Source organism: Brienomyrus brachyistius, chromosome 23 (genome assembly GCF_023856365.1).
Source record: "Brienomyrus brachyistius isolate T26 chromosome 23, BBRACH_0.4, whole genome shotgun sequence".
Classification (NCBI taxonomy): Eukaryota; Metazoa; Chordata; class Actinopteri; order Osteoglossiformes; family Mormyridae; genus Brienomyrus; species Brienomyrus brachyistius.
Genome location: NC_064555.1, coordinates 21,035,678 through 21,060,269, shown reverse-complemented (window position 1 = coordinate 21,060,269; position 24,592 = coordinate 21,035,678). Strand labels below are relative to the sequence as shown.

The 24,592-nt window shown below is 42.4% G+C and overlaps 1 protein-coding gene across 1 annotated transcript; it reads right to left on the bottom strand.

The window, feature by feature from the left end:
- Nucleotides 1–1,244: 1,244 nt before the first annotated feature.
- On the bottom strand, nucleotides 1,245–24,554 carry col1a2 (collagen, type I, alpha 2). Its single transcript, XM_048992790.1, has 50 exons — nucleotides 24,345–24,554; nucleotides 22,969–22,970; nucleotides 21,082–21,117; nucleotides 20,391–20,483; nucleotides 18,842–18,898; nucleotides 18,497–18,541; nucleotides 18,333–18,386; nucleotides 18,184–18,237; nucleotides 17,575–17,628; nucleotides 17,115–17,168; nucleotides 16,492–16,545; nucleotides 16,204–16,248; nucleotides 15,917–16,015; nucleotides 15,618–15,671; nucleotides 15,110–15,208; nucleotides 14,964–15,008; nucleotides 14,157–14,255; nucleotides 13,793–13,846; nucleotides 13,595–13,702; nucleotides 12,970–13,023; nucleotides 12,617–12,715; nucleotides 12,434–12,487; nucleotides 12,223–12,321; nucleotides 11,912–11,965; nucleotides 11,746–11,799; nucleotides 11,594–11,647; nucleotides 11,208–11,261; nucleotides 10,940–10,984; nucleotides 10,490–10,588; nucleotides 10,127–10,234; nucleotides 9,870–9,923; nucleotides 9,691–9,744; nucleotides 8,787–8,840; nucleotides 7,589–7,642; nucleotides 7,276–7,383; nucleotides 7,015–7,068; nucleotides 6,869–6,922; nucleotides 6,451–6,612; nucleotides 5,775–5,882; nucleotides 5,570–5,677; nucleotides 5,298–5,351; nucleotides 4,994–5,101; nucleotides 4,826–4,879; nucleotides 4,600–4,707; nucleotides 4,237–4,290; nucleotides 4,021–4,128; nucleotides 3,550–3,796; nucleotides 3,260–3,444; nucleotides 2,753–2,995; nucleotides 1,245–2,180 (listed from the first exon to the last, which is right to left on the bottom strand). The coding sequence occupies exons 1-50, from the start codon at nucleotides 24,412–24,414 to the stop codon at nucleotides 2,034–2,036; spliced, it is 4,068 nt and encodes a 1,355-aa protein (XP_048848747.1). The 5' UTR covers nucleotides 24,415–24,554; the 3' UTR covers nucleotides 1,245–2,033.
- Between the last annotated feature and the right edge of the window lie 38 nt (nucleotides 24,555–24,592).

Below are 24,592 nucleotides of genomic sequence, written 5' to 3'. Positions count from 1 at the left end.
GAGCTGCAGGTTGTTCTTCCTGCACCACAAGATGAAGTCCTTTACTTAGTCCTCTGTACTCTGATTGCTGATGTATCCTACAGTGGAGGAGTGGCTTAAGAAGGTTTTTTCATTAAATTATTTAATTAAATAGACTAATATTATTTATGCAAGTCATTAAAATCAACATTTATCAGAGTTTATATTCTATATATTCTGGCATGTAAAATATAATGCAAATAGTTACAGCAACTGAAATATGATTTATGGTTATAGTTTAATGTTTTAACAGCTAAGTAGGCTATTTCACATTAAAATTAATAGCTTTGACACTGAACCTCAGAATCTAGCATGGCTTTATGGATTCTTTGGTGGACTTGAAGAAGTATTTAAGCAATTTTCAAATCTGATTTAAGAATGAATGTGATTCCTGCTCATATTTGGCAAAAAAAGGATTTTCCATTTAACATGTTACATTTTGGACGCATTTTTGCTGCTGTTGATTGCTGGGCATAAAAACATAGAATGGGGAATTCACCTGGTTGCATGTTTTTGGACTGCCTGAGTAATCAGGGTGACCACACACGCAAAGAACAGGATTTAGATCCCCAGCCCTGGAGGTATGAGAAGATTTAACATACTTCTCTGTTAACAGACCTATTTAATTATATAAAAATCATTAACACTAAAAATTGGTAAATACTCAATGTACTATTGTGTTATAATGCATTATACATTATTTATGAAGAAATTGTACAAAATGATCTACATGTTTGTGTGCAGGAAGATACTATTTAATATTTTTCCAGGAAAACAAGTCACCTTCTTTGTTGTTTTTTTTTTATTGTAACAGTATATAACATTGAACAATGATAGATTTAAAAAAATATCCCAAAAAGGGGAATGAGAAAATTAAGAATGAAAGATAAAAGAAACCCACAAAAAGTAATTTTGAATTCTAGCAGGAGGCTAGACTTTAATAGGACAAGCAAACTAAAACCATTACTAACCTGAAGAGAATTTACCCAATATTTAAACTGAGATACTCTTTTAAAAAACAGGCTTGTAGCATTGACTGTGCATAAAGAGTTCAAGCAGATTTGTATGCTCTTACTTTCTAGGACCAGAAGGATGTTCTTTCGTGGTATCACTTAGAGTTAGTCTTTAAATGTAAATATAGTAACAGTCAACATATAATTGTAGCTAATTTCGCACATCCAGCATCGCTACGTGCATAAGCATAAAATCACTTAACTCGCTTAGTGTTGTGTTTTGGAACATTGGAACATGCTTTATTTCAGAACTTTTCACAATTTATTTAAACATCTCACATATACAAAATAGGTACAATAAACTTTGTTGTTCTGTTGAGAAAGAGGCCTCTCATTCAAATGGATGAAACGTGGCGGAAAGCACGAACACTGGGACTGAAAAAAAGGGGGGGGGGGCAAACAAAATTAAACGAAAATAAAACCAGACAAAGGTTAACCGAACAAACATTAGATTGAGGAGCGTTCCACCTGCTTAACAGGGGCATATCAGTGAGAATGAGCAAGACACCATCTACGAGACAATACAAAGTAATACAGTAAAGTGGTTTCCTCTGCAGTTGCATGTATAGCACCATATTACTGCTTCAAGTACTTGAGCACCTTTGACACAGGAGTGATCTTGAAGCCTCCTGACTGAAACATTAGGATGTGGATCAGGTTTTAATACAAGCATGAGGTAGTTTAAACCTTTGGAAGCTGTGGTTTTAAACCTCCTCTTTGGAAGATATACAAAGACCACAAGTGATGCATACTTTCAGGGTTTTTATTACACTTTGTTATTTTTACAAATGGTGACACGTCCGATAACAAGGTGTTTCCCATTGTGTCTTGGGCCTCTGTATTAATTTGCATTGCACAATGCTCCATTCAGTCCATTGTCTTCTCCGATAGGTCCCAGCTTAAGCAAGTGGATGAGCGGAAGAAATCAGCATTCAGTATAAAAACAGAAAGGGCAGAGATTCTTTTTTTTTCTTTCTCTTTTTTAATTTATCATGAGTCTATTTATTTGAAACAGACTGGGCCAATGTCCAAGCCAAATTCTTGATCAGCTCCACCAATGTCCAAAGGTGCAATGTCGAGGATGGGCAGGCGAGATGGTTTCGTCGTCCTGTATTCGATGACTGTCTTGCCCCACTGGCCTGTGTGTCTCTGCAAGGGAAGAAGAAGCCAGTGTTTTGAAAAGACGCAGGACACCACTTGAGTCGAACTGGAGTGATTACTGTAACGGAATAATCAGGGCATACTGTAGCACTGTGGCTCACAAACTGTGAGAAGCTACTCCCCAGGGGGTCGGCAAATAACCCCTGGGGTTGTAAGATCATTTTTTTATCGACACATGCTTCTTTTGAGAAATTATATAACGGGAGAACCCTGTAACGATTTGGCAAATTTTGTGCCTTGATAAATTTTTTTCGGAGGGCATCCAGACCACTGCTGTAGCAGACGGACCAAAAATGTGAAGTAAATTAGATTAAATAGTATCTATAATAGTAAAGAACATATATTTAGGGTCAAGGATTTAATCTTGATTGAGTCCGTTTTAGAAAATGTTCATAATCCAAGACAAACCACAGACTAAATAGGACTGTCAGGGTTACTGTAACAGGTTCTGTCTTGTAACTTCAGCCCGGATCTAAGGTGAATGTTAGTCCATGCAGAACTGCCGGTGCCGCTCGGCCCGGGCCAGCTCGACTCGGCGGAGAACGTCGCGAGGCCCTTACTGTGCACCCGTCCTCCAGCACACTGAACGTGAAGCGACTGTTGCCCTCGGCCCTCAGCTCCACGTCGTTAGAGCCCTGCAGCAGCACTGCCTTCTTCAGGTTGCCATTCTCGGCGTCCATGTAGGCGATGCTGTTCTTGCAGTGGTAGGTGATGTTCTGGGTGGCCTGGTTAGCCAGCAGGCGCATGAAGGCCAGCTGAGTGGCCATGGTCTGAGGGCTAATGCTGTCATCGTTGTAGCCAAACTGAGAAGGGAATAAGGCGCGGGGTCTGAGGTTATGCTTACACACACCACCAGGCTGATATACTGGATCTTACTGGCAAGATGCCATTGGTGAGCGACAGCTCAAATATTTTAGCACGTGCTAATAGATCCACTGTTATACTGTATTATATTCTACAGAATTTTATTGCTATTAATAAAGTCCACATTAGGAAAAGCATCTAAATCAATGTATGCATGCTAATAATAATTCTTTCAAGGTCATACGCCCATTTTCTAAGCTTACCTCAGTGCCACCATTGATGGTCTCTCCAAACCAGACATGCTTCTTCTCCTGAGAGCTCCTGTACCAGTTCTTGTGGGCAATGCTGCTAGGATTGGGGTAGATGCAGGTGTGTCCCGTGGTGAAGTCACAGTAAACCTTGATGGCATCCATGATGCAGCCCTGGTTGGGGTCGATCCAGTAATAGCCTGTAGGTGGCGACAAACCGCATCATTAAACCCAGCGTGTGTAAGCCAGTAGCTCCCTGTGTTAGTTTAGCCGTTGCTTGTTTTCTGGGCAGCGCAGGCACTCACCGCTGCTCCAGTCTGCGTGGCTCAGCCTGATGTCACGGCAGGTACGGGCTGGATTCTTCTTGGAGCCCTCAGGTGTGAGCAGGTTGTCAATCTGCGTGTTCAGGGACTTGATAGTGGCGTCCACCTCATAGTCCTTTGCCCTGAGAGCAGCCTGGTCGGCCCTGTAATCGTCGTAGCCACCAGAGACATCATATCCGCCACCAGATGGACCAGGGGGGCCAGGTGGACCGGGAGGTCCAGGAGGACCCTGGAATCAACCACAACCATGATGGGTCAGACACATGTGCTGTCATTTTATACAGCTTTTACATGATGTAGAAACCAAGATATTTTAAATAGCTACATTGAAATGAATACTACTGCAATTCTCTGGATCCATTATACACAATTCTTGTATAATACACTTACAGGCCTACGGCAAGTCTGGTAAGGCGAAATTGTGAAGTTCACCGATATGAAGAGCATACTCACAGCGGGACCAACAAAGCCGGGAGGTCCACGGTGGCCCACAGGTCCAGCTGCACCATGCTGACCACTGTTTCCATCCTTTCCAGGAGGACCGTGAGGACCAGCTGGGCCCTGTCAGGTAGGAGATAGCAGGAGATGTTGCAGATGTTGTTCTTCTGCACAACATTATGCAGAGTATACTCATATACCCATATGAAGTGCTTGTGGAATGGTACTCACTCTAGGACCAGATGGACCAGCAAGACCAGCAGAACCTTGGTCACCAGGAGGACCCTATATGAAAGAATCAGGTTTACAATAGGAATAGAAAATAAATGAGTCCTGAATAGGCCATGCATACAATTTAATATAAATATACTGCAAATGGTTTTGATAATGGAAGCAAGACAGACATCTATAGTATGTATGCGTGTGTATTACGTCCTTGGTTGGCCTAAAGTTTTAGTGAACAGGAGAAAATCTTATGCAAGCATACATATTCTTCTTTGACGAATATACTCAAATTCTTTAAATATACAAAGATTTTTGAGTATTTCCTGGGTGCTCTTGCATTGATGCTAGGAGACGGTGTGCTGTACTTACACTGGGTCCTGGCATTCCCTGGAGTCCACCATGTCCACGCAGACCCTTCATACCTCTTTCACCCTTCTCTCCAGCAACACCCTTCTCACCACGAGAACCAGCAGAGCCCTATAGAAAGCATCAACCATGAGGACCTGTCACCAAGTGATAATGAAAACTCCCAGAAGGCCAATGTGTCTTGAACTGCACTCCCGCTGGTCAAACGTGTGCCAAAGTGTATACTTACAACAGCACCTCTTGCACCAGCAGGACCAGCTGGACCAACAGAACCTGAAGGACCCTATAGAGAACCATTGGTTTATTGATTAGTATAAATGGGAAGGGCAGAGTTCTGCTGATTTGTCCTTGAATACTTCGCTGCAAGTTCTACAGTTAAGTAATAGAGAACACTTACAGTCTCACCACGGTTTCCAGGACGACCCACTGCACCAGTGGGCCCGTTGGGTCCTGGAGCACCAGCACCTCCAAGAGGACCAGGAGATCCAGGCTCACCACGATCACCCTGAAAATGAGCAGTAACAGGCAATATTCTTACTTGCCTATCAATGTGGTAGAATTCTAGTAAATACTTAAAACAGAGCTTATTTACAGATGCTGAAGTGAACCATCTTGTTGATAATGATAGTGATGAGTCAGCAAATCACACAGCCAATCAGTGAGTGGGTAAGCAAATCACACAGCCAATCAGTGAGTGGTACCTTGAAGCCAGCAGCACCAGGACGGCCAGGAGGTCCATCATTGCCAGGGCTACCCTGTGAATGAAGTAAGCAGTTCATTTTAATTTTACAATTGGCATGATCATAATCAATATTTCTTGCGAGGCGAATGAGGTTTATAATAAGACTTTTATTTCCTGTTAAAAGTTCTGCAGATATTCATGGGTTTTCATAAACTGTCAGCAAGAAGACATGAGAACAATAAGGTCAAAATAAATAAAGAAACAGCGGCATTCTCAAGGGCCCACACTGACCTCACGTCCAGCTTCTCCTGCGGGGCCAGTCATGCCAGGCATTCCGATGTTTCCGGCAACACCACGGGGACCGGGGGCTCCTGAGGGTCCCAGCTTTCCAGACTCGCCCTGGGTGAAACAGAACGGTCCTGGAGTTAAGGACAGCATCAAGGTGAGCCTCCACCATCACTGTCGACAGCGTGGATGAGTAGATCGACGCACTTACAGAACCGCCAGTACCACCAGGAAGACCGCGGTCACCTCTGGAACCAGGAAGACCAATGAAACCTTGAAGTCCAAGTGGACCTTGGAGTCCAGCGGCGCCAGGTGGACCCTGCAAACACGGGAAACTTACTTCAGATGACTGCCACTTTGAAGGCCTTTCTCAATATGACTGAAGGAAAGACTTCTTGTATATCTTTGCAAAAGATAAATCAGCATAGAGTAATCGAGTCAGATATTTTCAACGTAATGACACTAACGAAGGCTTGAAGAATTGCTTATTTTATTACAGATACTTTTTTCCTCTCTCCATCCTTTTTCAGATAGTTAGACGCAGTTATTTAAGCTGCAATCTCTCTGTGGAAACCAGGGGCAAGTCAACCTTTTCAGGTTCTAGGAGAAGGAGGCGAGTGAGTTCCCCTTGAAAAAAAATTACCAGACCATATTTAGCTTCCTACATTTCTACGTTTCCGTTACATTAGTAGCATGTAAATTACATCACGTATTGGTGTACGATGTGACTTTGTACCGTGACATGCTAAAAACATCTTGTCCTACTATTACATAGTAATCCAACAGAAAAGTGGGGGGTTAGAATCGTTTCAGAGAAAACGGGGGGTGTCACCCCCATCCCTCCCCTTGCGACACCCATGAAGGATACACATAGACGGCAGACTTACAGCAGCACCAGTCTCTCCAGGGGAGCCCTTGTCTCCAGGAGGTCCAAGGGGACCAACTATGCCTGACTCTCCCTGAGGTCCAACAGGGCCAGAATCACCTCTGGGACCACGAGGACCGTCCTTTCCTTGGAAGCCAGAGGGGCCAGGTGGACCACCGATGCCCTGCAGATGCAAAAGAGAAGCATCAACTATGAGGGTGAAATGGTGAAAGTAGTATGGATGGTGCTGGACAGGAGCAAACCTTGGATTGACTAAACTACTAAATCTAACACCAAGTAAGACGGCTTCGCAGACTTCGCACTTTCATGTCCTTGCATCTCGTTTAGTATATCATGACAAAAAGGTTAATTAAGCGTGAAGTTTCTTTCCGTTCCCTGTTGACTGGTGAGGACCATGAGGGAGATAAGCAGATACTCACAGCAGGTCCGGCAGCTCCCATGCGGCCAGCAGCACCAGGGAAACCAGGCAGGCCCTGTCTCCGAGACAGAAACGTCACATTCAGAGCAAGTTCACCGCATAAATGTGTGATGCAGTGCCAAATCCCTACTCAGGAAGAATACTTACAGGGGGGCCGCCGTCACCACGGATACCAGGGGGGCCGCCAGGACCAGCGGCGCCCTTCAAAATGAGAGAAACAGGTTATAGGGCACATTTTTATTCATAAATTAATATTATATAAAGGCTGTCGTCTATGAACCAGCTAAGTAGCTTTGGAAATGATCAGTATTGCCATCCTCAAACATAACTGCTTTCTAATTGAATGAAGATTTATAAATCAATACTAGATTAAAACTGTCTGTCTTCAATGACGCCAAGGAAACTCACAGGGGGGCCAGAGTTCCCAGAAAGACCAGAAAGACCAGGGGGCCCAGAATCTCCCTTAGCTCCTGCGGGGCCCTTCTCTCCTTTGGCACCAGTCTGGCCATCAGCACCCTGAAATAAATCCACGTGTAGATTAGATCCAGGTGAAGGTTTACACAACGTAACACGCACTGACAAGGAGGTAAGGGTTTCTGTTAGGATCTACTAACACAGTGTGTTGTCCTCCACAGTTAGTCTAAGACTAGTCAAATTCATCTTTGGTATCTTTTTAATCTTTTTTATTTATATAACCACTGCACAAGATGTATGTACTCACAGGGGGTCCGGCGGGTCCGGGGGGCCCAGCAGGGCCTGACTCACCACGCTCCCCCTAAAGCAGTCACAAAGTCACATGTCACAAGCAACTCTATAGTTTAAAAATAAAGAAAAATTTTTTTTTGGGATTTTTTTTTATGACAAACTGAAAAGTAACCCACCCCCACTCATTGTACTAGAAACCCAAACAGGACCTGGTATATTCTGATTAGAGATCACATGAAAACCTAAACAAGGTCTACTGTTCTTAATCTGGCTTCCATTTGTGTTCTGCATGACCTGAGTATTACTACCACTAACACTGTAAGGTCCCATAAGTCAAACTGCATATCACACCAGTGACAAAGACAAAGTAACTATTATTTTATAAGTTAAATAGAAGGCAAAGAGTTGAGTGTGTAAGTATATAAGTATACAAGTAGAATATATAAGCACGGGATGTAAATATTGCCAAAGCCAAGGAGCTTCAGCAAAATCGAAAAGCTATCTGGCAGAGTTCCAGACAAACAGAAAAGATTTCATGGCTTGTAGAAATTAACGTTTTGAGCTCTTCGGCGCTGAAAGCAACACTCTGTAATTGGTGCAAACCAAAAGCAGCCACATTTCAACGAAGTACTTTCATCTAAAGTGTCCTGGTATGGTGACACTGTGTCAGCAGGAATCTGAGGCCATTAACGGCAATGTGGGCGGGACCACTTACAGCCTCCTGCAGCACCATTTCTTGCACTCGGTAAGAAAGCTATGTTTAGAGGTTCAGATTCATGCTACAGCAGAACTATGACGCACAACACAAATCTCAAACTACCGACGGTTTAAAAAGTAATATGGAACGGCCCAGCTGAGTAGCTTTGGAAATGAAATCTGCAGTATGACTGGGAAACTTCTGTCCACAGATACAACCGCTGTCTAATTTGGCGAAGAATTTGCAGAGTTAATGTATTTACAGTATTTACGTTTAGGTAGTACATATATTTTTAATTCAGTGTCTGTCAGGTGTAACAAAACAAAATGTAGAAATGGTTCCATAGTTTTCAATACACTGCACTGAGACTGTGCATCTGTGATGCATGCAGTACGTCTTATGATGAATGCCGTACGCCATAAAAACCACTGGCTCACATACACCGAAGAATCACCAGCTAAATCGACTTCAGTTTAATACACTGCGATACAAAACTGCGACGGATCAGGATACTTACAGAAGGACCACGGACACCAGAGGGACCAGAAGGACCAGAGGAACCAGTCTCACCCTGAAAAAGGAGGGATGTTTTACTGGGATGACACAAGATTCAAGCGCTTTTCTCCTTCTTCTGTGATCAGAGACATCACAGCCAACAGAGTCATTTGTCATGTTGATGAGCTGGAATCTGGGCACCTGCGCGCTATGGCACAGTAACAATGTAATGGTAGTAAGGGTTGCGGTTAAAGGGAATAGACGTGTTCACATTTGCGAGCAGAGATTCTGGTGCTGATAAAATAGTTCCGAGTACAAAATGCCACTGTGTGTTTCTGATGTTGCAGTGAAGAACTGTGCTTTAATGTCAAAGACACAGGGCTGGAAAATTACTAATTTTGTGTAATTAATAGCTATTAAGCCTTTCCTTGATTGGACACCATGTACAGTAAACTACACAGACTCCTTTTCAAAGGCACCAGTTGGGAGGACACTGTTGGCTAATTTCCAGACCCATTTTATTGAGACTGGTGCTGCTTCAATACACCCACGTGGACTCACCCCAGATCTGTACTCATCTTTCTTATCTGGCATTTCTGCTACAAAAATACAACTATAATAGAATCCCAATACAGGTTTACTCTCCCTAGACATGAAACGCATTTGAAGAATGTTGGTATGGTTTTTAAACTGAAGGGAATCCAATAAATGCTGCTAGCAGAGGCTAGACTGGAATATATTGGGTTTTCTCTGCATTTTCTCTCAGGCTTTGCTGGGATAATTATATATATATATATATATATATATATATATATATATATATATATATATATATATATATATATATATATATATATATATATAAACGCTTGTTAAATATCGTCTAATTTTCCAGAAAATTTATTATGCACATTATACTAAGTTACCTTGTCACCGTTAGCACCAGCAGGCCCGGGGGGTCCGCTGGGTCCAGGACCACCCTATGGAATAAAACACAAAATTTCATTAATACTACTGCTACAATGAGTAATAATAATAATAAAAAAATTATAATAGTAATAATAATAATAGAAGAAGAATGCAATCTGAGAACAGAAATACTTACGCGAGCACCATCTCTGCCCATGTTACCATCGGGACCTCTGTGTCCAGTCTCACCCTAAACACAGGGCAAAGAAATTCAGCCTGTGTGCATTATTTGCGACAACCAGCTACATCTAAAACTGATCACATGCTGTCTTTGTGGCTATGGACAGGTGAGTTAAATTAGTTTAACAGTTGAAATTGCATGATTAATGCTCTACACTGATTACCACTTGCAGACTAAAGGTCATCTGTGCTCTTTGGTTGGAGTTTTCATACCTTCTCGCCTTTGGGTCCAGGAGTACCACCCGTACCACGCTCACCGGGCATGCCAGAGGGCCCCTGGTGACCGGCAGGGCCGGCAGGTCCAACAGCTCCAGGCTCACCCTAAGGGGCAAAATCCCAATATTGCAAAAAAGCAAAAAATATAGGCCTTTTTAAATGGACTCTATGAAATTTGTAATATTATACAGGTTTCTTTAAATGAAAGAGTTTTTTTATAATATCTATTATTTTATATGCTGTATATATTGTAATATAGTATTGTACAGTGTAGTACAGCACTGTACAGAACAATAGTATAGTATAGTATAGTATAGTGTATATTACAAGTACATACTGCTGGATGTTAATGGTTTTTACCTTAGTTCCATCAGGTCCAGGAGTTCCAGAGGGTCCACGGATTCCCATGGGACCCTGAGGACCAGATGCACCTGCAGGGCCAGGAGTACCACGCTCTCCCTAGGATGAAATGGGGTGGCACTTAAAAATTAGGCTTTACACGAGCTATATTTTGATGCATGTTCCTTCCTACTTTGCTGAATCAACGATTTACAGCATTCCAGATATCTTATGTAATTGATTGAGAGGTGTGCAGGAAAACTATCAAAAAAAAAAATGTACTGTCAGACTACAGTGGCTGTATAAATTCTAGGATTCCATGTTACGCTCGGCTCCAAAGCTATGCTGCTGATTATAGGGCTTACATGTGTTACATTTCCTACAAAAACCAAGTAAATTTATTTGTAGAGTACAAAATAATCAAAAGGAGTCATTGAGAGATAAAATGAAAGATGACGAAAGATGACTTACCCTTGGGCCGGCAGGTCCGGGAAGTCCGGAGTCACCGGGAATGCCCTAAACAGAGAACCAAGCTATTGGTGTTGCTGTTTTTTCATGTGAAAGAGTTAAGATTAAATAGAGGTCTCACTTATATTTTTCTTACTCATATAGCACTGATGGTATTTATCTGTACTGTCTGCCACCATGAGGTTGGGAAACTAACTACTAAAACATAACATTTTTGGACATTTCGGTTTGGGAGGGGGTGTCTGATTATTGTGTTCTGAGGATCACTCACTCGGTCACCAGGTTTGCCAGCTTCACCAACTGGTCCTGCAGGTCCAGGGAGACCCTAGGAATGCAGAATAAACTGAATTATCTGGCAACAAAATGCACGAATCCATCACTTAATAGTGCAAAACGGGTGATAATATAACAATGGTTAACAGTCATCCTGTGCTTCACGAAGTAGAATTACTCTTCACTGTCGATCACCAACCGGGGATCTCCGATCCACATCCAAAAGCATGATCGACCCCCCCTACCCCAGTTGGAAAATTAAATCATTGGGGATCATTACACCCGGTCGACTATTTTTTCCGGATTCAGAGGACATTTACTTTGTGTTGCTGATTGCGGACCTCTGCTTTAGATGCTGTTTGTATGCTGTGTGCTCAAACTAACCTGGAACCCCGGAGCACCAGAAGGACCCTGTTCTCCTTTCTCACCAGCATTACCCTGCAAAGGAACAAGTGTGTCAGGAACCAAAAAGCTATTTTCCTTTCAGTTTAATTGCTGTCTGTGAGAGACACGGCGGTTCTGGTGTTAGTACTTACATTAGGTCCGGGTAGACCAGCAGCACCATTGTTACCGTCAGGACCAGGAGGACCCTGAACAGAGAGAGAAGGAGGAATTGTAGATTATTTTGTCAATATTTAGAAATTTTCCATCTGCTTTTGATGTCATAGGACGTGCATGTGCTACACAAATGAAGGTACCTACTCTTAAACCAGTTGGGCCAACAGATCCCTTGTCCCCAGGTTTGCCGGGTTCGCCCTAAAGAGGAGATAAAAAGGCATCGGCGGTAACTATGAGAACCGCAAAACATAAGCAGCATCTCGGAATCTACAGTATATGTGTTGCTTTAGAACTAGTCTTCAGAATTAATTAATACGATGATTCACAAATGACGTATATGTGGGAAAATAATATGGTTAAAAAAAAAAATCATATCTGTCATCATTCCGATATGTTTATAATCGTTGTTTTATGGGTGAGTTCGTGACTGTAATGTGTCACAAGCTTGTACTTACGGAGGGGCCCTTAGGTCCAGGGAATCCGATGTTACCAGGCTGTCCTCTGGGTCCAGAGGGGCCGGGGGGGCCAGTGCGGCCATCCAGACCAGGAGCCCCCTATATCCGAGGACACAAAGCAACCCTGGTCAGAGAGTTACAGCTCTGGTGCATTGCTATAGGTTCATTTCTCATGCTGAAAGCCGTGGTGCCAAAATGTGGGGACACTTACAGAAGGACCCTCCTTTCCAGGGGGACCGCCGCTTCCCGGACTGCCAGGAAGACCCTGATGAGAGAGCAGCATTTAAATTTGGGCACATTTTTAGAATAAACATTAAAAGGATCATTCCCATTAGCAGAAATCAACACACCGGATAATATATGTGTCCTATAAAAGTCAAAGGCTGGTACTCACTCTTGGGCCTACGAGGCCAGGCTCGCCAGCGCGACCAGCATCACCGGGGGGACCGCGGGCGCCAGGGCCGCCGGTTGGGCCGCGGCTTCCAGGCATTCCCTGGAGGAGAGAAGGACCGTCAAACCGCGCCGCGTGCCTGATCTACAGAATGTCACTTACATTTCCACCTCCTGTAGGCAAATATGATTCTACTAATACAGAATAATCCAAATTTACCAACTTGCTGCAATATCTTATTTTCTTGTCACGTTACATGTAGGCAATGGAGCTGAAGCCTCTTGACATCAAACCCTTCAGGGATTGCAGTTTAACTAGGACTCTATGAAACAATTTACATGTTCTCAGCATCTTACCATGGGTCCAGCTCTGCCCTCAGCACCAGGACCACCACGGACCCCAGAAACACCCTGCAGAAAGAAAAACAGTTCATGGGTCCAATCAGGTCCCTCAGCCTAGCGTACCAAACCGCAGTGCTTGGTCAGTTCATGGATTGCGGTGCCTGCTTCACCTAGAACATCTGTGTGATTACAGTTCTCAGCTTATATATCATATTAAGTCAGTCATTACAGGAGAACCCTAAGTTAGGAATGAAATCCTTTCCCTAAGTGTGTCTTTAAGCTGAATTAGCGGGTATGTCAGAAAAATACAGCACATAATAATAATTATACGGTAATTAAATAAGTAACTACAAACAGTACTGTCTTGAACCTCGAGCTGACGAAGCACTGAAGCCGTGCAATGTTTTGACAAGCATCACCAAGCAGTGCGTGGGTCCATTATCGCAAGCCATCGTATTTAACCAGAATTTCTCATGTAATAGACTTTATGGCCATCTGTCTATAAGTCAAACGTTCTTAACCCAAGGACTGCCTGTATTTGAGTCACTTCTCATCAATGTATCTTAGCTACGGCCATGGTAATTAATAACAATTTATCTGCAGCCGATTTTCTGATGTTCCATCTAAGCTTCACACTCACTCTCTCGCCACGCTCTCCGGAAACACCCGAAGGCCCGGGCTCGCCAGTGGGACCTCTCTTGCCCTCCTCGCCAGCCGGGCCAGGACTACCTTGGAGACCAGCAGAGCCCTGTATGGGAAGCAGGGGGCTCATTTTAGCCATGACAGTTGGTCGATGGGGTTGCATCCATAAGCAAAGGCAGAGAAACTAAGCACTTACAGTCTCACCCTTGACACCAGCCTCTCCCTTTATCCCAGCAGGGCCAGGATCTCCCTGCATGGAAAAGCAGAAAAGTTACGGGCGAATCGTCCAAACACTCAAAGAGGATCTGTGAGTTTTCAGCATGTCACATTGCTTGTCTAAATGATGCCAAAATTGGTTTATTCCAACATCTAATGTTCCTGAGGCTGCTAAGTAATATTTGGGCTCTGATATTAGATATTAGCAGTCATTGCACAGAAAATAAGAATAAAGGCTGACTGAGGATCATTAAAAGGACAAATATAATCTATGTTCATGGAAATATGTCTCATAAATCTCACAGAAGCATGAAAGACATTTGGCATGTTCTTCATCTACTTACAGTGAGGCCTCTGAGCCCAGCGGCACCAGAAGGACCTTGTGGGCCTGGTCCTCCTCTTGGGCCAGGGAATCCGGGGGCACCAGAAATGCCAGGAGCACCCTAGTGAAGACAGGAACCAAACCTTTACCAACACCTATTCAGGAGAACCCTAGTGAAGGCAGGAACCAAACCTTTACCAACACCTATTCAGGAGAACCCTGGTGAAGGCAGGAACCAAACCTTTACCAACACCTATTCAGGAGAACCCTAGTGAAGGCAGGAACCAAACCTTTACCAACACCTATTCAGGAGAACCCTAGTGAAGGCAGGAACCAAACCTTTACCAACACCTATTCAGGAGAACCCTAGTGAAGGCAGGAACCAAACCTTTACCAACACCTATTCAGGAGAACCCTAGTGAAGGCAGGAACCAAACCTTTACCAACACCTGTTCACTCCACCATTCAGAAAACTTACAATAATTTAAATAACAATAAAATAATAATGATCATGAAATATTGTTTCAGTATATAAATTCTTTTTAGTCTCTTTTCTTCACAGATAAATGACCTATTAAGTATTTGAATGGTGATATTTTATGCACACCTCTCCTAAACCTAAGGTTAATGTCTTGCTGTAGGTTTGAAGTTTGTGCTAGGTTTACTGACCTACAACCAATTACATTAATTTCGGTCCCTCCACTGAAGGAATTCTGGGGAAGCTCGTACATTTTTAGCAGGGAAACATAAAAACTAAGGAAAACTGAGACAGGATAGAATTTTCACCAAAAAAGGGGAAAAATATTGGTTTTACAGACATAATACTCACAGCGGCACCCTTGGCACCATTCAGACCGTTGTTACCGGGGTTTCCCTAAAAATGAAAGAAAGACAGCAATGTTCATAAAAATATGAACATTTTTAATTCCTATGATGGGAAATTAATGTATACCTGCTGCGATGTTGGATACTTACAGGAGGACCGACAGGGCCGACAGCGCCATTGGAACCTGGCTCACCTCTTTGGCCTTGAGCTCCACTTGGACCTGTGGGTCCAACAGGCCCAATCTCTCCCTAGTGGACATGAGACGGGCTTTATTATTATCAGAGTCGCACTTCATTATTCAGAAGCTAATATTTACAATAGTACTAAAAGGAAACAATCAATTATTAGGTTTATCCTATTGTTTTATAGAGTATAGAGGCACCGTTCACCTAAATCCATTAAACTAGAGCAGTGTTTACCAACCCGGGCTTTGGGGACCCCCAGATAGTCCATGTTTTTGCAATTTTGCCTACCAGGAGGTAGACTGTCTGACATGGAGCTGGGAGGGAGCAAAAACATGGACCGACTGAGGGTCCCTGAAGACCCGGTTTGGAAACACTGATCAAGAGCGTATGACCAGCTGACTTTATGTATGTAGGCATTTTCTCCTTTTGATTTTGATGTTTTCAAATCGGTAATGGTCACGGGGATGCTGACCTTGGGGCCAGGAGCACCTGGGAATCCTGGAGGACCCGCCGATCCCAGAGGACCCTGCGCAAAATACAACAACATCATCAACAACATTCATACCAGACCATGGAACTTTTAACATTAATCATGATGTCATCTTTAAATATTATGCTGTGATGCAACATGTTGTCCCTAACAATCGGATTACAGTAAAAAAGGCTATGAAAAAAAATCTATGGGTTATTTTAATTTACTCCAGAAATTGTCTCCACTGTTGTTTTTATTTTAATCGTCATGTGATGGTGTCTAACAGCAGCGATACTCACGGCAGGACCGGCAGGACCAGTGTTACCATCAGCACCGCGAGCACCAGCGGGACCAGCTGGGCCAACACGGCCTCTCTCACCGGGGAGACCACGGGAACCCTGAGCAAAGACACACCGCAAGTCAGCGACCAGCAAAACTCACGCACATTCATAGTATTATAACATTATCTGCACTTAAAAGGATGCCCATGTATTATATGGCCATATGCAGCTGCATTCATTGTGTAATGGGAAGCCATCTTGGCGCCAAACTAAGGCAGAAATATTTAGAATGTTAAATAACTTACCATCTGTCCTGGAGTACCGTTTGCACCATGAGCACCAGTTTCACCCTGTGACAAAGCAGTAACAGTATTTTGAGTAGTCTAGAGGCAATTTTATCAGTATATCAATGTTTAAAGCAGAATTTGGTTATAAATTTGATATAAGACCCTTTCATTCATGATATAAGAACCTATTATTAAAAGGTTGAGAATAAAACAAGCATTTTAACGTTGTACTCCATCCACAGTGAGCTGAGGCAGGCTTTTTCTTTTCTCTGCCTTGTAGTTGGGGCATCCTGGGTATGACCTCACCTTAGCACCTGCAACACCATTCTCCCCCTTGCGTCCATCAAGACCAGGGTAGCCCTGGGGAGAAAGACTGAGTTATAGGTCTGGGTCATCAGAAGCATGTGCTGCTCTTTTCATCAAAATAATTCCAGGCATGGAAATCATGGACAGCTTTTGTTTTTCTGCTAAAGTGATTCAACACTAAAAACATCCTGAATTCTGTGCGCCAATTGCTATTCTGCTTGCCCAATAGAGAGCTTCGTATTATAGCACAGATAAAGGATTTGATTGATTGCTTCCTTTGACATGAGGCTGCTTAGCACCTGTCAAATGTTAACGCACACATGCATTTTCAGTTTCGCTGGTTCAATCGACTGCTATCCCATCTAAGGTGCCCCCCAGCCTTGAGCCCTGTGGAGTCAGGGACAAAATTCAAGTCCCCTAACCAGGCCCTGATCTGGATAAGTGGATAAAAGATGGCTGGATGCATGGTTCATTCAAACTGCTTCATTCCCTTGAAGCTATTTTCAGCTACACCGCTCATTCACTATCACAGCTGTCATGTGACCTGAGGACCCCAATGGTCACCTGCTTCGGGATAGTGGAACCTCATTATTCAGAATCCATTAATTAATCACAATACTTACTCTGTGTCCCTTCATTCCAGGAAGGCCAGGGGTACCAGGGAAACCACGAGCACCCTTGGTGGGAAACAGAGAAGAGAGTGAGATGCTCGTCCCATCACGGGCATGTAGAACCTTACAATGTCTTAACATCAAGTAACTGACAACCTTCAGTATTAGTTATCTACTGATAGACCAATTAATATTTCAGCCCCATAACTTCGCTTTTTAAATATTGATATCCTGATTGAAACGTCTTATGACTTTTACCTAAAAGATAAAATGTAAAAGTCTCTGAAAGATTTCCACGAAGAATTTTACATATGAATGCACACTGTACTTTCGAACACCTTTTACAATGGTAATCAAAAATATAATTAAAATGGAGATACACAATCCTTACAAACTGCAAATCTAAGAAATAACAATAAGATTGTGTTATTGTTGCACACAATGAGTGCCATCGTTTGAAGGAGCATGTTACCTGAGCACCAAGAGTTCCTCTGTCTCCAGGCTTGCCAGGTCTGCCATTGTTACCCTAAAAGAAGAGAATGATGCCATGAGATTCACTTTGCCGTAATCAGCCATGATCCTCATCAGAAGAAGCTGCCTGACTGGACAGATCAGTGCCCCCCAATCTGGTCCTTGGGGGCCCGCAGGCAGTCCACATTTTGAGCAAAATTGTGGGCTCCCTGGCAGGGAGTTGGGAGGGAGCAAAAATGTGGACCATCTGTGGGTCCCTGAGGAGCAGGTTGGGAAGCACTTGAAGAGATGAATATCTTTATATACATCAGGGGTCTCCAACTCCGGTCCTGGAGAGCTATTATCCAGTAGGTTTTCTGTCCCACTGATGAGCCACACCTGTTCCTGGTATTTACCTGAGCACAAGTGTGGCTCATCAGAAGCCAGGTAGGATAGAAAAGCTACTGGACGGTAGTCTGGACCGGAGTTGGAGACCCCTGATCTACATCCACTCATTATCACAATTACCTGCAAAAGGGTTAAAAATCATGGAACTGGTCACAGCTAAAAGAATTTCAGTAACAACACAACTGTTTTGTTTTTTAAAGGTAATAGCTGAAGGTCAACTTACATCCTCTCCAGATTTGCCTGGGGGTCCTGCGGGCCCTCGGGGACCAACGGGGCCCTTGAAAGGGAGAGAAGACCGAGGTCAGTTATCGGGTTCACTGGGTTGCTGAGTGAGACGCCGGGGAACAGGAGGGAAGGAAACGTCTCTCTTACTGTCTGGCCTGGTTCTCCAGGTTCACCGGCATGTCCTTGCAAACCTTGGGATCCCTTTCAAAGAAGAGAGCACATGTATGTACAATTGCATAGAGAAATATGTCGCTTAAGTAAAGACTTTTGAACTGTATCTGAAAGTTCAAATAAAATATTTATATACTCACAGATTGACCAGGGGGTCCAGATGGACCTCTTGGTCCTGATGGGCCCTGTTGATACCAGTTACAAGGCATGCTGATGGACACTTCTCAAACCAGTATTAAATATGGATTTGGACACAAACACATAGTTATTATGATGTATATAAAGTACTAATAGTGCAGTGATTTGTTTATTACAGTATTGCAAGAGAAACATGAAAGGCTTTAAGTACAGAGTGAAATGTATTTAGTAATTGGGCTTTTAAATGTTCACTCATTGTAAATGATGGTTGGCCAAGAAGACGAAGAATACCGCCGAAGCGAGTTATCTGACTGTTATCTGAGCAGGTTATCTGAGTGTGACCTCACCGGAGCTCCAGGACCTGGATCAGCCGCTTTTGATGCATCATACTGAGCAGCGAAGTTCTGTAAAAGAAGGAGATTATCAGCAGATGTCCTTATTCAGATGCATTTAGTGCACATTTTAACACATGACCACGGCCTGACTACTGATTGCTGTTAAATCGAGTCACATACTTCAAAGAACTACTTTGCTTTGCTAAATGACGTTTTCCAGTATTCTGTCTGACACTACGGTCAAAAGTCTAGCCAGCATGGAGGATTATGTAGAAATACTTATACTTAAAGCCGATCACAGAGCTCAAATTAACTTTACACAAATATATTTACTTGTTGGTTCAGCTGATATGGCTTTGCATCTCAACTACATATAATTGTCTATAACAGCTACTACCAATGGTGTAGGAGGGAATATGATATTGGGGGAGGAACACAATTTGATCATTTTAATACAAATGTCTATTTATTGGGGGGGGTGAATAAACCCAAATTAAATATTGCGGGGTACACTCCCCCCCACATCCCTCCAGGGCCTATGTGTTTGGCAATTACTGAATTGTGTGAATTATAATAGTAATGTAATTAATATGCATATTGCAAAAGTAATAATGTCACATAATAGCTACATTAGGGACATTTATTCTTATTTGGTTATTCTGCACCCATCAACATCCTATGTTACAGAAGCACAACTTTATGAAAATATTACTTTTTATAAATCGCTTTAAAAATGTTTTTGAAAAAAAAAAATCACATTAACCTTCAGACCTACGACCCTACAAACACAGTCCCCGAATTAGATGATGGGTTAAAGACAGAAATAAAATGGTCGGAATAATAAGTACAGGACTAGAGTCAGTGTTACGGTGGCTGAGTAGGTTGCACTGCACCCTGTGCTACCTGGAATAAGCTCTGGCCCTCCAGTGATCCTGCCCACAAAACGCAGTTGTAATGTCATGACATAATATAATGTTGGTGTCTGGATGGTTTGCTGAGGAAATCCACCTGTTTGGTTCATTCATAACTTGGGTTTCAATCCTAAACCTATTAATATACTAGCACCAAGTTTTAGGAAGGATTGTACTGCTGATGTAAACAGCTAAAACTTCACGTCACAAATTATGATGGGCCTGGAACTTATGGAGGACAGGAAAAGGCAATAACAGTGAACCGGATGTGATGACCTTGCCAAAAGCAATTCTACTTCCAGTTCATAAAGGTCAGCGCAGTGCTAGCTGTCAAGAAGCTGTCATGACTATCAAAGGGGTTTACAGTGTAAACACAAAATAGGCAACAGTCCAAATTAGAGCAATTAATAACAATTATCCCTATTGATACAGCAGAGGCTTGGATGAGTCTCAACTCTTTATCATGCCCACAATTTTTTGTTTTGTTTTGTACAATAATCATATTAAACATGATGAAAAGCAAAGGTAAAACAGAGAGGTCGCTCTTGGGATTCTCTTTTGGACGGTACAATATGTTACTTATTTTGCAGACTACATCCAGACACTTGACGCCTTTTTGTATGTAAAAGCTCCATATTGCAAATACTCACTCCGCCTAGGCCGGGGGGGCCAGGGAGGCCAGGGGGGCCAGCAGGGCCAGCATCTCCGGGTCTGCCATCTTTTCCATTTGGGCCTTGAGGACCCTAAACGGCAGAAGTGCACAAGCAATGACCTTAAGAACATCCAAGGCAATATGATCAGAACTCCTTCTGCTTTAGGCCTGTGATTAAAGCTCCTTTCTGAAATAAACATTGTGGTGAATTTAGCGACCAACATCCATCGCCATAGTCTGCTCTATATGCTAATAAATATTTTTTATAGCATATTTTGAGGCAATACACATCCGCAAATCCAATGATTTATTGAACAAAAAAGTATAATGCAGTACTCTACAGAAGTAAGAACCGTAACATACTCGAGTTCTCAGCTACATAATTAGCCAATTATAAAGCTCAGCTTGAAAGACAGAGCTCAGTGTTAAGGCAATGGCGTGGAACCAATTTTTGTTTAGAACCTTGAAAAGATCATCTCAATCTAAGTGTGTTTATGTCCTTTCTGGGACTGTATTTCACAGGCATTTACTAAGTTACTGCCAATAGCACTGCAGGTCTCACAAAACGCGACTAAGCTACGCCTAATCGAGTACATTTCCCCCAGGCTGAGATCAACTAAGGACACAATTCCAAGCTATGATTCATTCGCTTGTAATGCGATTGTGCAAATGGGCTTTTGCATGCTTACCCTGTCACCTACAGGACCTTTGTCCCCACGGGGACCCTGCAGAGGATAATTATACATAATTAGATTAAAAAGAGAACATTATGGCACATAAAGAAGAAAGAACAAAAATGTATGAAATCCATATTGTGGTTCAGAGACTAAATGCTAGCATGCTGCAGCCAATGCGTTAAAATTCAGTAGCATCCTGTTGCTCATTTGAATTGAACTGCATTTAATCAACATAATTTACTTCATATATTGCGGCTATCCTACCCTCAACAGTAAACATAAAATCTTTCAGATTTAGAGTTACTGGAGGTAAAATGGAATATCCAATCATAATACTAGTTTGGGCCGCATGATATACCCCCAACACCATAACGATATTTACTATCTTTCAAGCCATATTTCACATATTGTGTTGTACATAAGAAATGCTCACCATCAATCCATCCTATTAGGAAAGGCAAAGAAACAACTGTGACTTGTTTTAATTTGCCCATTTCTTATGTAACGGAATATGCTGGCTTGTTATTTACCATTGTCACATGCAATGTACGCCTTTCACCATGCAAGCCTGTTTGTACCCAAAAAAGCATGCATGCATTAATCGCATTGCACAGAATAAAACTCTGGGTATTTATAGCCATATGCAGGTACAGGCCAAAGCAAATATAATTACAGAAATACACCTCAAGGGGCATGATATATAGGTTACACCAGGAGTCTCCAACTCCGGTCCTGGAGGGCTACCGTCCAGTAGGGTTTCTGTCCCACTTGGCTTCTGATGAGCCACACCTGTTCCTGATATTCACCTGAGAGCAGGTGTGGCTCATCAGAAACCAGTTAGGATAGAAAACCTCCTGGACGGTAGCCCCCCAGGACCAGAGTCAGAGACCCCCGGGTAATACGTATGTGGCTGAATCTAGAAAACTCATATGCAGCAATGCGTCGCTTAACCATGCAGAAATGTATCTTGCCCCTTTATAAGCTGCAATTTGTTACTAGTCTTTTGTGATATTCAAATAAACAGTTTTCTGCAATCTCCATCAAGGCATTTCATATTAGAAGGTCCGGTGTATTCTTTTCAAAATGCCTGGTCCCACCCTCAGGGACACGATCAGTGGGTGGTACTTCAGTTTACTGACACTCGCTGTAGCCAATCAGCATTTGCTTTTCTCCTACATGGCAAGAAAGGCAGCTGGCCAGAATTTTCTTCTTCTTCAGTGCTTTCATTGCTGAGATTGCAAGAATCGGCCACTGAATATCACAATGGACTGATTCCAAAAGGACAGACGTGAGCAAAGGTAAATGCATTTCAGCCATGATATTCTCATAAGTAAAATGATCTCTGATGTACTAACCCGTCTCACTGTGAAAATGAATGTGAGGAGAGAAGAGAAGGGAAAATGTCATTTAATATGTGACATAACACTGATAGAAATGAAATGCACAAAGTCAGTTACAACATTATGCTTATTTTCATTATTTAAAAGCTATAACATAACATTTTCAATAAAAAATGCATTAAGACAAAACTGACTCATGTGACTCATTTCCTGGTTAGTTTCCACACACTAGCTGTATATAAACATAACTAGACCAGTTGCAAAAACGAGTCATTAGGTGTTTGGCAGATGCTCTCTGCCCTCTGGGATTTGATGCGTCAGCTTGGTAATCTGTATTCTTAACCTCCAGGTTGCCAGCTGTTCTATTCAATAATATCTATATTGCTGTCAAAATGTGTTAAGCTAGACAAGTTACAGGAGCAAGGAATCAGAGGAATGATTAATGGCAGAGACAGCTGGCTGTCATAGACGTCAACATCTCGGCATCCTCGCTGCCAGGATTCAGCTCATTGTCCCGTGAACATGACTCGGCGTGCGGCTTCTTGCTATTATTCAGCACGGCTTAGAAAATCAAAAGAAGACTATTTGTGTCTAGGCCTGCCCTGTTAACTCCTTTGTCTGTTTTCAGTTTAGAGGTTTAAACTCTGGGTCTGCGAGGGTTAATTCGGGACTTCAGAAAGACTCCAGGAGTGAGCAGCATCTGCGCAAATCCAAGGCTTGAAATAGTGGTAAGGAAATTTCATGGATCTTTGTGGAGCCGCCAAGTACAATTAAACACTAAACAACATCTTCACAGAGGTTAATCAGCGTCTAGCGCTACTCACTCTCTTTAAAAAGAAAAGACATCACATCCTCCGGCTAACACTTAATAACAGGCCAGGGATACTGTGCTTGGATCTATGGTTAGGTCACCACCGTATTTAGACATATCCCATAATATTACGGTTATGCTACCTATAATTGTTTGGAGGAAAACCACCAAAATGAATAAATCACCAAAATGATAAAAAAGAGAAAAAAACGACATTCATACATTTTATACAATAAGCTTTATATCAATTTCTAAAATTCATAACAATGAATATTACATAATGTGGAAAGTAGGCTAAGCAAGTGCTTTGAAGAGTTAAAAGAGACGGTGAGGTGGCATTTATACGATATTCCTATTTAGCCACCAGGTGGCGCTATTAAAACAATTCAAATCACCTTGAGTTGTTATATAAGTTGTTATAAATGTAATAATTCTAAAATAATTTTAAAAGGACACGTCAGATCTATTGCTAGCCAATTGTCTTATGCCAATTCTACTTCTACACGTTTAGTCCTAAATATAATTAAGAACACAAACAAGAATAGTACTAAAACACATTTTAAGGGATTCTAAGAAAATATATCGTAAATGTATGTATGCTACATTTATAAAGATATATGTAACGATAAAGTTACTCTGATTTATTAGCCTAAGGTTTAATTTGCTAAATTTACTTCTTAGTGAAGCTGCCACCAGGGGGCACTTCTCAGTAACGGTATAATAAAAAGCATCCCCTTCGGGCTGCAGGCAAGGGGTACAACGCCCAAAACTTTTAATCGCTTGGAAGAAATGTCATTAGACCTAAACTTTTCATCCTAACATTTCCACTGTTCTTAACACTCAAAACCAGGATTTGTTATTCAACGTCCCGTCTCTCATTTCAAAGGTATCAATATTTACAGGAACTTGTATCCTCTGAACAAATGAAAAATCCGTGAAAAACGTGAATCCATCTGTTTTTTTTATACGGGCTGCGACAGGAAGACCTCAGAACCAGAGTTGTCCTGGACATTTTCAATCAAGTCCCCCAGAATCAACACAAGCTTATGCGCAGACAGATCCCTCAGAGTTACATCACAAAACCCTGAAATCCTTCGTAACACAAAAGCACATTTCAGACTTACACTGGCATGATCCTAGGTATGAAGTTACTGCAAGCAGCAACAAAATCCGAGTATCCACAAAGCTGAGCATGTCTAGTCAGACATGCAGACTCCTTGTGCTGCAGTGCCTCTTTTTTTTACTACTTCAAGTAGACATACAGTTCTGGTGACAAGAGTAACTCCAAATGAGCAGAAACCTGCTGCCGTGATGCTAGAATAATAAAGTCAATTCTGCTCTATTTATACGGCAGGAGGGTCCTTTGTCTGCG

Bases quoted from the DNA above. Each gene is read 5' to 3' on its own strand.
- col1a2 (XM_048992790.1), bottom strand. From the start codon at position 24,414: ATGCTCAGCTTTGTGGATACTCGGATTTTGTTGCTGCTTGCAGTAACT. The intron at 10,235-10,489 runs GTAAAAACCATT...TTTGCCCCTTAG, and splicing joins CTGGACCTGATGGAACTAAG to GGTGAGCCTGGAGCTGTTGG. The intron at 7,069-7,275 runs GTGAGTTTCCTT...CTCATTTTGAAG, and splicing joins CTGGGAACTCTGGCCCCCCT to GGCGCCGCTGGTCCTGGCGG.